This window comes from Cydia splendana, chromosome 17, assembly GCF_910591565.1.
Source record: "Cydia splendana chromosome 17, ilCydSple1.2, whole genome shotgun sequence".
Lineage (NCBI taxonomy): Eukaryota > Metazoa > Arthropoda > Insecta > Lepidoptera > Tortricidae > Cydia > Cydia splendana.
In genome coordinates, this window is record NC_085976.1 from 6,719,608 (window position 1) to 6,733,572 (window position 13,965).

Sequence of the window (13,965 nt, forward strand, 5' to 3'; positions counted from 1 at the left end):
GGTGTAACTAGATTTGTGAAGAGGGCGTATTCTAATTGTAATAAGAGTTTATGAATTTCATCTGGATTTGTTATGTGTCGGATATGATCTGTTGTTTCAGGTTGAAGAAATGTCACCATGGGCGACGGTAATCGCTTACCATCTGGCGATTCGTCTGCTCGTTTGCCTATCAAAGAATACATACATATTTAATTAAAATTGGGCACATGCACGGAATTTTTTAAACTGAGATTTAGGATTTAAAAAAACTGCAATTTTGTCTATTATATCAAAAAACAAATCCAGATTAAATTACACCTATATAACCAGTTAGTACTAACAGAATATTATAAGCCTCCTGCTATGAATAGAAAGAAGATTTCAAGCTACCATACAAATGGTTTAAAATGTGTATTTTACACTTAATAGATTTTCTTTACGGATATCCAAAAGTATTAAAAAAAATCATATTAATGTACATTTCACAGCTACTAAATACCGTAAGTAGGTACTATTAAAATAATAATATCTTGTCACTTATTGATATGGATACGGTCACCTGGGCCATTCTTAAAACCTTGGTGAAACGGTATTTAAAATAACCAAACATACATTTTTATCACAGTTATAATCCCTTCACATACACATAATAACACATACACATAATGGTTCATCTACTTAGCAACTTAGCATATTAGTAGAACGTATTATTCTAACATACTAACTAACTGTTGTCGCCTGGCTAACACCTCCTGGGCACAGAATAACAATTTTAAAAAGTTGATCAACCTATTTATTATTTGCTTTCGTTGTTAAAAACGTCCCCGTTTGACATTATTTGTGTACTTAGCAATTTAAGAGAAATTTAATTCACCTTTGAATGAGGATTTTAATCGAGTCGCCGGGATTAGTCGGGTTCAAGTTAAATGGAGCTCGTCAATTTATATTGATGAAGGAAAAATAAACTGAGAAAATTCCGAAACATTTTACTAAGCGCAATTATTTAAAGCTCTTTAACTTGAATTATCTCTAATTAAAATAATATTAGAAGCTAGGCTTACTTACTTCAGGTTACATTTTTGAAATTTGTATATGCTAGGTAAACTAATTTACGAATCATTTTTAATAATTTAAGCGGATACTTAATTTAAGACAGAATGCTTGCCTTTAGTCTGAATCAATTTAAATACTTGAAAGTCACAACGACAATATCTTCTGTTTGAAATAATATTTTCTATATTAATATTCCAAATAAAGTAAAGTAATCAAACGTTTATACATAAAAGCGTATTTCTGAACATTTATGACATCAATCGTCTAAATTGTAGGTACCTACATGAATTTATTACGTTATTTTATTTATTATTAATTTGTTGATTTGTATTTAAAATATGACATTTTGTTCATTTGTGATATTTTTATCTTTATTTGACATTTTAATGACAGTTACAAATTATTTACTTTGACATCGACTTTAATGTTAATTTGGTTTATATTCAATTGTTTGACATGTTTTTCTTTGTACATGACGATCCTTGTTGGGAGACACAATTAATCTTATTATTTTGAATTTTTAATTTATAATGTAATTTTTCACGATCATGATTAGAAGATAAACATAATTTTGACGAATGTAGCAAATTTATAGTGTAATTTTCATCTTGAAATAAAGAAATCTAATCTAATCGAATCTAATTTGAAGTACTACTTAAGTTTAATTTTTATTTTTATTTTAAGTTGGTTTATTTATTGTTTTTGACATAAAGTCAATTGTGAACGTATTTATAATTAAACATTATTTTTTATTTGAAAAAAATCAAGGTCCTTCTCCTCATTGAATATTTTTTTAGAATTACATCGTCATTTTCTTTTACAAGTATATAATTTTGAGTAACCTACTATGGCGGCCTACTTAGTTCATAACATACATATTATGAAGCCTAGCTATGTATTGGCAAATGGAGTCAGCCTTCCTTATTTTCCTTTTCCACCTCGCTCTGTCCCCAAGTTCATGTAGTTTTAGCGAATGGTAAAAAATTAGCATACCCAGAACTTGACTAATTTGAGACCGCCCAAAAAATGCCGCCCGCTACTTTATTTTATTATTTTAGAGGGCCCAAGAAACTGCGGACGCTTCGTCTTGCTTAATTACGTAGGCTTACGCGGCTCGCAGCGGCTCACACTAATTACGTCTAAAAACAAAAGCCCGACAAAGGAGAATTTATTTTTTAATTTCTCAGAACCTTCGAATTAAAAAAATAATTCAAACGCTTATAGTCTCACTCTCAAAGGGCACAAAGAAATGGCGTTGTGGTAAAATAAGGATTCTGTTAGCACAAATGAAGCGTTTTGTTTTGATAGGTTCAGAAAAGGATTGTAGATTTTTTAAATGTTTTGTATGTTATTAAATATCATAAACGGCAACAAAGATATCAAAAAAAATATGGTTGTCTGTAAAGTGGGTTTACGGACGATAATTTTGCGTGATAACGTCATAAGAAAACGTGGCCGTAACGTTACCATGGAGATCTGTCCACAACGTGACACTTTTTCGTGCATGCTGCCGGTGATCATCGATTTATAAGCCGTTATCACGTCAAAACTTGATCAACAAGAAAGTAATCAATGTTCAAATATTAATTTAAGATATTGTTAAAAATTAATTATTTATACCTATACTTAATTATTTCTTTGTGCATTTTTACTTGACTGATTTCATTACATTGTTATTGCATGAGCGTAGTAGAAATTGTCTTTCATATTTTGACTCATCGTCATTTCCCATCAGAGGATAAAAGAGGCAATTTGATAAAAAATAACCTTTTCTCAAAATTCATAGAAAACATCTGATTCAAAATTAAAAGCAACGGCAATTCAAAAACAATGACTCGACAATAAAGACAATTTGGCTCGCGGCCGCCCAAACGTATCTGTGCGAGCAGCCAAATCAACAACTAACTTCATCACATACAAAGTTCCAGACAGTTGTATGACAGTAGCTTCGCGAGCGCCGGAACCAGTAAGTTTGTGGATATGTAGAACGGTGCTTGGCAGGCGCAAGGCATGATCGCGGTTCAACACTTCAAATAATTAGTGCTGTTGGCAAGGATAGGATGCTGTGATTATTGTTAGAATGTTGATAGGAAGCGATAATAATATTTTAGCTAGAACAATGGAAATACGTTGAGTTCTTTGCGATTGTAACGCGTTTGGCTTTGTCACGTTGTGAAACGAATACTGTTGGAAAACTTTTGCTGGACCACTTTCATCGCCAGCGTTAGTTTTAAATCGGACTGTCTTACATAGTTTGATTTAGTCCCGAACTAAACGCAAGGTAGGAAGACATGTATATAGGTGTGTAATATTCATAATATTAGTCACCGACACCACAGGCGGGACCGCTACTGTAAATAATCTTACATCACAATTTTGCATCGTCAGCACATCCAGTTACCTAGTTACTACCGCATCACGTATATTTCTAATCAATCATACATTCGTAAACCTTTTAAACTCGCATAAAACACTTCAAAAAGCGCACTCCATCCATCACTAAGCAGTATGACACGATTTTTCAATGTCGAAGGCCTCCGATAGCCCTCCTCAGGCACGGTCCAGCGGCTGGCATATAAATGGCGCACACTTGGGGAATATATGGCCCCTCGACATGTCCCGCGATGCATTATAATATATGGCGAGGGCGGGTATTATACGTGTCATTTTTTTATGAAAGGCTTTTCAGGGCTTAAGTTGATGGAGTGATTTAGGTGAACATGGCGAGCATGTCCTCATTTATTTTTATTATTATTTTATTTTTATGCAAATTTAGATATATTATTTATATAGGTATGTAGTTTAGCAATCCTTACATAAAAACAACACAAGGCTATTTGAAATTTAGCTAAAATATATATTAGTAGGTGGTAAACATGATTCCTCAAGAAGCGTTCATCTGATTATACGAGTGTCATGAATCTGTTTCGTTTCGCGGCAACGTTTCATTATGAAGCGTTTCATTATACAGAAGTTTCTTTTCTTACTTAGCCATTGAAAAAGAAGATGGTTACGGCTACCTATTTTAACGAATTCAAATCCCGTTTTTTTTGTCGTAGGCCATCTTGAGCAAGTACGATGACACCTTAATAGACTATACTGTGGTACATATATACAAGACTTTGTTGCTTGGCTCACTTGGCTGCATAGTCGACTGGCTGACGACGGTGATTACGATGAATTATGGTCGCTTTGATCACTTTACTACACGGCATATGAAGGATACGTACTTACTCACAGACCGGATTTCGATATTGCATGTCAGAGCAGGCCGAAGGCGACAGTATATGCACAGACCGGTTTCCGTGCTTGACGTGACACCGCAGCTTTGCTCTCAACTTGAAGTATAGTCACTGTGATTGATTCATTTTATTTTTCAGATACATGATATTATGAATGATACTGTACTCACAGTCCGATTCCCAATGTGCTTAGCGCGGCACCGCAGCACGGCCGATTGACCGACGACCGCTGTCACGTTCCGCGGCGACACATCGTCGAAGTAAGGTCGTTCAGGGCGCGCTTCGCTCGTCACGCCTGATAACCCACCGAGACCTGTGGACAAAAATGGAATTAACTGCGTGAATCATTGACCTTGATGAACTTGAAAAGAAATCAAGGCTATCCTATGGCCACTCTGCACAGAATCTCTTGACCAGCCAAACTTCAACACCATAACCGGCCATCTTCTCCACTTTATTCACAATAGCCCGTACGCCAGCTGTGACTTTGTATATTTTGTCAACTCTATCTATTCGTACCCGTTAATGGGTTCTAGCTGGTGTATTATATAACATAAAAAATTGTCTAAAAGGACCTCTAAGCTGTTGGCTTCGGCCGCACGCAGGCCTCCCATGCATATCCCGAGATATGGCAAGGACAAATAATAGTAATAATATAAGTGACGCCTAATACTTCAAAAACAATCTGATGAGTTGCAAATCTAACGGACGGTTTTCAAGCGGTTCATATTGCTGGAAATTAGAATTAACGGTAACACAGGAGTAGGTTTCCACTTAAGGGAAAAGCCTTTATTTTGTAGAAAATGGGTTAGGAATGACATAAAGTGGCATCGTCGTCATGTTTTGCTTATTTTCATACCCTAAGGACAAACCGCACAACAATCGGCGCCTTCCCGGAACGTGCTGATTAACATTGCATGTACATATTATGTACATGCACGAAGCATACATTATGTGTGTTTGATATACACTCAATAATTAAACAGAATAATTGAATGATTCCAATGATTCCCAATGGGTGATCCCATTTAAACATGACTAACTCCATTGAAATCTGTAACGACGCAAAGTAATATAGAGAGCAGAGGTCATCATCATCATCATCATCTCAGCCATAAGACGTCCACTGCTGAACATAGGCCTCCCCCTTGGACCTCCATACGTGCCGGTTGGAAGCGACCCGCATCCAGCGTCTTCCGGCGACCTTAACAAGATCGTCTGTCCATCTTGTGGGTGGACGTCCTACGCTGCGCTTGCTAGTCCGTGGTCTCCACTCGAGCACTTTTCGACCCCATCGGCCATCTTCTCTGCGTGCAATGTGGCCTGCCCATTGCCACTTCAGCTTGCTAATCCGGTGGGCTATGTCGGTGACTTTAGTTCGTCTACGGATCTCCTCATTTCTGATTCGATCACGTAGAGAAACTCCGAGCATAGCCCTCTCCATAGCTCGTTGAGCGACTTTAAGTTTTGAGATGAGGCCGATAGTGAAAGACCACGTTTCGGAGCCGTAAGTCATCACTGGTAACACACATTGATTAAAGACTTTCGTCTTGAGGCACTGAGGTATGTCGGACGAAAAGACATTACGTAGTTTCCCGAACGCTGCCCAACCGAGTTGGATTCGGCGGTTGACCTCTTTCTCGAAGTTGGACCTACCTAATTGGACTACTTGTCCTAGGTAGATGTACGAGTCAACAACTTCGAGTACCGAGTTCCCAACAGAGACTGGGATGGGCACAACATTGGCATTTGACATAAGTTTCGTCTTGTCCATGTTCATTTTCAAGCCCACCCGTTGTGAAACTCGGTTGAGGTCATCGAGCATCATGCTGAGTTCCTCCATCGACTTTGCCATGACTACGATATCGTCGGCAAACCGAAGGTGAGTGATGTATTCGCCGTTGATGTTGATGCCAAGTCCTTCCCATTCCAGGAGCTTGAAGGCGTCTTCCATTACGGCAGTAAACAGTTTCGGAGAGATAACGTCTCCCTGCCTTACGCCTCTTCGCAATGGAATCGCCCTCGTGCTCTGCTCCTGTACTCGGACCGACATGGTGGCGTTACTATACAAACACTTCAACACTTCGATGTACCGATAGTCAATATGGCATCGCTGAAGAGACTCAAGCACCGCCCATGTTTCCACCGAATCGAAGGCTTTCTCATAGTCCACAAACGCTAAGCATAATGGCAAGTTATACTCTTCGGTCTTCTGTATAACTTGCCGCAGCGTATGGATGTGGTCTATGGTACTATAGCCTTTTCGGAAACCGGCTTGTTCGGGAGGCTGGAAGTCATCAAGTCTGTGTTCGAGACGGTTCGTGATGACCCTTGAAAACAGCTTATAGACATGGCTCAGAAGCGTGATGGGTCTGTAGTTCTTCAATAGGTTGTTATCACCTTTTTTGAAGAACAGCACCACCTCGCCTCTATTCCATGTTTCAGGCGTTATGCCCTCGGACAAGACGGAATTAAAGAGCTTCTGGAGGACTTTAAGTACCGGTGTTCCACCCGCTCTCAGAAGCTCTGAAGTGATTCCGTCTTTGCCCGGCGCCTTGTTGTTCTTAAGCTGCTTCAGGGCCATCCTAATCTCGTACAGACTGATGTCCGGGATATCTTCGGTATAATGTCGGGACAGCTTGGCTCTTGGATCTCCTACCAAGCTGTCAACGGGCTTTGCGATCGAAGTGTATAACTGTCCATAGAACCTCTCAATCTCACCTAAAACCTCCGCTTTGCTCGACGCTATGCTGCCATCTTCCCGTTTCAGCTTTGTCAGCTGGCTTTGCCCAATAGACTTGTCCTTTGCGAACACTTTGGAGCCTTGGTTTCGCTCAATAGTCTCTTTAATACGGTTAGTATTAAAGAGACGCAGATCATGTCGCAAGGACTTAGATATACGTCTATTGAGCTGCCTATATGACTCCGCGTCATCGGGAGACTGCAACTGTAGCGAGCGTCGTTCAGCCATGAGGTTTAAGGTTTGCTCGGTCAATTTCTGAGGTCTATCTTTACGGCGGGATCTAAAAAACTTAGACCCTACTGTGTGGACAGTTTCCACTAGCCCGTCGTTGATTTCGTCCACTGAAGCCAAGTTCTCTAGGCAAGCAAAGCGGTTAGAGAGCTCGAGTTGAAAGCTTTCGGGGTTTTGAACATAGGCTCGAGTAGGTCGGAGCGTAGACTTCATCAGGCTGGACCTTTCAAGTTTAATATTGATATTCAGTGTGCCTCTTACGATTCGGTGATCACTACCGGTCTTTACCCTGTTGATCACAGAGACATCACTGAATATCCGTTTCTTGTCGGTCATGATGAAGTCTATCTCGTTTCTCGTGGAACCGTCAGGACTCATCCAGGTCCATTTCCTGTGAGGCGGCTTCTGGAAGAAAGAGTTCATCATGAAGAGTTCCTCTCTCTCCAGAAAGTCGGCCAGCCTCTGACCCCTAGGGTTCCGTTGCCCATACCCAAATTGCCCCACTCTCAACTCATCCCCGCTTCTCTTGCCCAGCTTTGCGTTGAAGTCCCCCATAACAACAGTAAAGTAGGTTTTAGAAGTATGTATGGCCCTACTTACGTCCTCATACATAGCTTCTACTTCATCATCGGAGTGTGACGAGGTCGGTGCGTATACCTGAATGACCTTCAGCGAATATCTTTTGGATATTCTGAGTATTAGGTATACCACCCTGCTCGACACACTGTCGATGGTTATTATGTTGTTTACGAGGGACTTGTGAACGAGAAACCCGACACCACCTTGGGACTGTTGGTCGCCCTCCCGGTGGTAGAGCAAGTTACCAGACTTCAGGGTTGTCGTGTCCTCCCCCTCTCTACGGACTTCGCATAACCCTACAATGTCCCAGTGTAACCTGCTCAGTTCCTCTTCCAGCTCGCAGATCTTTTCGTCAGTCCTCATAGTGCGTATGTTGTGTGTTACCAGGGCCAGTCGTCGTCGGGGCGGGTAGCCGGATCTTTGCCGGAGATTCTTAGCACCCCTGACCCCGCTAATGCCCTGACCGCTACCATAGCCAGAGCACCGGGGGTCGCCGGAACCTCGGGGCCGTGGTTCTATTGTGCTCATCATGATGGGGGGTGAATGCCATAATCGCCACGCTTGGCAGGCGGGTTGGCGATCGCAGTCGAGTACACCGAATTTGAGGGACGCTGCTGCCCGTCCACCGGTGGTCTTGGACGTAGTTTAAGGACATACCCGGGTCCGGGGGCAGAGGTCATATTCACAAGTAAAAATACATCACCTGATCATTCCAATTAACTAAATTTAAACATCTGTGTGTTGCCTTCTCACATTCAAGTCTGAACTCTAGAGCAAGTGAGCGGCGTATATAAACCAATACATTTTCGATAACAATAGGGTAGCCGAATACAAATTCGAGCGTCCGAATGGACCTTCCATGAAAAGTGCATTATTTCAAAAGCAATGTGATTACTGTGAGTGCACGTCCGGGACATTGCCCATTTACGAACGTTGCACCATAATACAGCTAATAAGGTCATTGACATCGGTAAATTAACATAATATAAACTATTAAACTATAATTATGATGAGTTTGACCGAGTTTAACTAACGACTAACTAGCTTGATTGCTCTGAAACTTTGTACTTACAATAGCGGCCCGAATCTAACTTTAAGATACGTCAAATATTACGACTAGATACGACATAGATTAGATATGTCAGTGTCATAACTGACGTTTTTGTTTGAAGAGACGTCACTTTTGACACTGACATATCTAATCCATGTCGTATCTAGTCGTAATATTTGACGCGTCTTAACGTTCGAATCGGGCAGTAGGATAAGGATAGGATAAGGTATATCTAGTCCTGTAATTAGTTTATGTAGCTTTAGAGACCATAGTTAAAAAATACAGCCAAAATAAGTTTTTCATACAAAACTTGTTTTTGCTCGATTTCGTTTGTTTTATAAACTGGAGCTATATAAACTAATTACTGTGGGCGCAGCACGGTTCCATTTTTATCGTCTATCACTATGCGCGTCCCTTTCGCACTTACGTACTTGTTAGAACGTGACAGGCATGGTGACAAGGGATAAAAACGCGACCGTGCTAAGCCGCCTGGACTAGATACTCCTCATGTCATTGTATGTGCAAAGTTTCATTATAATCCAATACTTTAAAATCAGAGCGAAACTCGGTTTATATGGGAAGGTGAAATTCTGCCGAGCTTGTTGGGGATTCTTAACTACACTACTTTGTCCACTGTTCATGGTCATTGAATGTGTTACCATATTTTAACTACCAGATCAAACCTTATTTCTACAAACTAATTACCAAAAAAATGCAATAAACAGAGTTTCAGCCCAAGATATACAAATCTTATTTAACATTGTGCCAATAGAACAATTCTTGGCAAACATAAATAATAATAAGTAAACTTTGTAAATTAAATTTAACAGACAGATTCAGATAAACAAACTGAGCAACAAAAAGTCAGTCAGTGTAGCCCAATTCAGATTTCACAACTTGTTTCGATGTAGAACTGGTTTTGACACGACCTTGAAGATCGCAGGCGCTGATTGGTGGATGCGAACTGAAGTAAAACTAGTGCATGAGATGCGCGCCTATCACCAAGAAGATCGTTAAAGTCGTGTCAAAACCAGTTTAAACTCATTACAAATTGTAAACTAAGTTATGTTAATTGTAAACTAACTAGGAATAAGTATTGCGATACAGCGAGGAAATGCTGCCAGCATCTACGGCACCATTACGCAGGGTGATAGTTTGTAATTATTTATTTTAAGATTAGTTTTATTTATTTTTAGATTTAGTTTTTAAGTTTTGTAGATTAGTCGTTTTGTTTCTAGGTATGTATTATATTAAGTTTGTATGCTGTAATAAAAAATTACTTTATAATGAAATTCAAAGTTATGTTTACTAAAATATGTTTTTGAACTGTTTGTACTGCTTTTGCTTGTGAGGTTTTAGGTATTTGCATGCTATTTCGTTTCCATTTTCTTTTGGCAGAAGCATAGAGGAAAAAAAAGCATTGATATGGAAAGCTTTGTACATTTCTGCAACTTTCGGGTTTTTCGTTTTAACATGTGCAAACCATACCCTGAATTCTCGTTACGAATTACAACTACCCCAAATAAAGTTTGCAAAACACCAGATTCAAAGAAAACATCGATAATTTGTAACAAAGTATAGTACCTACTTAGGGACTCTCTAATCACCGAGGATGTCTAAACATGTTGTGAGTTGTCGATTCTCATAACGATACTTGATAACATTCTGATGACAACTGCAGTATAGTTGCTGATGCAGCAAGGTTTTTTCTAAATGTTTTTTTTTGGAATCTCAAACGAGTAAAAAAATCGCATTTGTCGTCACACACGTGTCGTTTCACAAAGTAAAAGGTAAAACAATAACCTCTCCACAAAGTAGGATGCAGTGGTATCCTGAGTAGTGGGTGTACCGCGAACGACGTTCGACGTGTTGCCTCTTTGTCGCACTTGTAAATTCATACGTAAGTGTAACAGGAAGGCAACACTTCGAACGTGGTTCACGGTAGGCCCTCTGCTCGGGCTAGCGATTGCCGCGATAGGAGCGCGTAAACAACCTGTCACAGTTTCGCCGCATGTGTGCTAGTTCACTCCATTTGAAATGAATTTGGCCGAAATCCGCCTGGAGCGTGACGTCCAAGTTTGGAACGTTGATGCAGTTGAAGGGTAAAAACGGGACTCTATTAGTAAGACTCCACTGTCCGTCTGTCCGTTTGTCTGTCTGTCTGTCGCCAGGCTGTATCTCATGAACCGTGATAACTAGGCATATGAAATTTTCACAGATGATTTGTATTTCTGTAGCCGCTATAACAACAAAATATACTAAAAACGGAATATAATAAAATATTTAAGTGGGGCTCGCATACAACAAAGTGATTTGGGCTCAATTGTATTGTAAATATTAGCTAAAGATGTTAGCTTTCAAATGGCATCTCTTGTGCCCAGAATAAATGTTATAATCGTGGTTTCCGCATGGTAAGGTGTATCTTGATTTAAATTTACGTGTTAACGTTTTATTATGTTATTATAGCACGGTAAGTGAAGCCATTTAGGAATGTATTCGTAATGCTTTTCGTTTCCCTTTAAAAAATCTGTTAAGGGTAACATTCCATTTCTGACCGCAGCTGTACTACTAGTACGAACGCGTCGGTGTTATTGTCAATTTCTATAGTAAAATGAATGGTAGTGCTGCTGTCGTTAGAAATGGACTGTCACCTTAGCAGTGTTGCAGTAACTGCAACATACAAATCTTCTTGATGACACCTGTCATCTGAACAGTTTATCTGTCACTTAAGACTCAGTAAATGCACTTACGTGGCACTTGAAATAATTGAAGACCGAAATTCAGATCCAGGTAACGTAGAAGCGTCAAACGTCATTCAGTTGGTGTTTGATCTTTGAGCCATTAACTGGCGAGTAATAGTGCACTATCGAGACAGATATGGCGTTGACTTCTATCAGAAACCGACGGTTAGTTCGGGCAGATATACAGGATGGCTAAAGAACAACTATATTCCTGTTGCCAGGGAGGTTTTGGTTGGTTGGTCCCGTAGCAAAAGTTGCTCAGTATAATCCCAAAACCTCCCTGGCAACGGGAATGCAGTTATTTTTTAGCCAACGTGTATAGATGGGAGCTCGGGAGATTTGAGTCATAAGGAGAGCTAATATGTGACGTTCCACGGGAAAAGGTACCTTATGAGGGTTTCTAGTTTCGGAGATATTAAATGTTTTGTAAAGAGGTGAAAAAATGCTCAATTTTTTTTTATTGTGTGATCTGAAACCTTAATGCGTAACGTTTGTTTACCTGTTTTTATTTTTGTTATAAGTTAGTTATAAGCCTAGTAATGTCGTCTCAGAGTTTAGTAGAAAAGGTACCTTATGGAAAAAAAATTGAAAATTCCCAAAAAAACTAGTCAATACGGGAAAAGAAGTTTGGTAGAGAACTGTATTAGCATTCTGCAAAACTAATTTGATAATTTCAGTTCTGGTTGGGGCGCCTCGCAAATATTATAACCGTACATAGACCGACATCACAAATCCAAGTAGACTGCTATTATACCAAAGTTACTCTCGTCAAGTCTTTCTTAACTAGAATAATCTTCATTTGGTTTGGTCGCATGCAGTAAATCAGCCATTGGTTTGCTGAAAAATGCCAATACCCGACGCATTACCTTATGGAATATCTGAGGTCATTGAACCTCAATGCCGCTTATCTTCAATAGCAACCGAAATATATTATTGATAAGAAATAGACGATTTATACCATCTTAACCCCAAAATATTATTAGTTTATCCTAACTGTTCCATCATCATCATGCCTCATCATGTAACTTGACCACAAGGTACCTTTTCATTACATACAAATTATTGGTCTTTTTTAAGATTATTATGACGAAGAACTAATTAAATTGGGGGCAGTTTAATGTAAATTAATATTTTCTATTCATAAAAGATAAACTATAATATGATTGATATTTTGTAGTGATGTATTATTAGATTTATTTCCATAAGGTACCTTTTCGTAAATGTATGGAGCAAATACTGTTATTGTTATGTAAGTTTAAAGTGGCATAAGGGGTTAAATATAGTATTTAGTTGGGGTTTTAGGATTTATTTCATTTGAATGACAGAATTTCTTTCATATGTGCTCAGAAAAATTGATTGTGTGTCACATTAAAAGTAAAAATATTCAATTTTGTGATTTTATATGAAAAAGTCAGAAAATACATTTTCACCTCTAAATCGGTATTGTTTTTTGCTTAAACTGTCTGTCAGTGTCGTTTTCTAATAGATAAAATTTAAATCTTGAGAGCTCATTGCAATCAATCGTGAAAATGAAATAAAACTTTATTTTCAAGAGATTGGTTAGTATACACATAAATCAGTCGATATCAAAAGTTTCTATTTGCATTACAGAACAAGTCGCAATATTTTTTTAATCTCAGATATATAAGGCATTATTATTTGTAGTCAACTATGTAACTTACTTCAGGAACATAGTTTTTTAGGCGGCTAAACTTAAAACTTCTCTATCGTAAAGTTGCTCATTTCATAACATTATTTTCAAAAAATCATATCTCTGTAACTACGCAACCTAGAAGGTTGATCTTTTGTGTTATCGATAGGTTATTTATTGTAGATTACTGGGGTATGCATAACTCCATACCCGCCATAAGGTACCTTTGACCGTGGGACGTCACATATACTTTCATAATCATTGGTCACATGAATAAGGTCACGTTGAGTGGTTAATGACTATCTGTTATGGTTTTATTACCACAAACAACCTGAGCAAATTTTCCACACTCCCTTCACTAAGCAAAGTTGATATGAGATGTTGTGGCCTGTAATACAGAACATCAAAACACCAAAAATAAAATTGTAACAAACTTGGAACGCTTTCTCAGGATGTCGTTCTCTTGCTGCAATACAATTGCAATCCTTTAAGCGTATTTTTGCGTCACCTGGTAACTAGAAACAAAGGAACTGCTCCTCTACACGTACCTCGAGTATTTTTACCTGTTATTTTTATTTCAAAATGGGAGCCGTTATCGCCAACTTCAAATACCCGTTACTGCATATAACATAAATTGAACGAAACAAACGGAGCGTTTTATTTTAAGCATTTTTAAAAATTGAACAAAATTCTTA

The 13,965-nt window shown here is 38.8% G+C and overlaps 1 protein-coding gene across 1 annotated transcript in view; it reads right to left on the reverse strand.

Annotated features, from left to right (window-relative positions):
• Positions 1-13,965, reverse strand: part of LOC134798718 (protein sidekick-1-like) — a 204,471-nt gene that overhangs the window by 16,808 nt on the left and 173,698 nt on the right. The window contains exon 2 of the mRNA XM_063771102.1: positions 4,445-4,587. Within this exon, the coding sequence (XP_063627172.1) occupies positions 4,445-4,587 (143 nt within the window). The remainder of the gene's footprint in view (positions 1-4,444; positions 4,588-13,965) is intronic.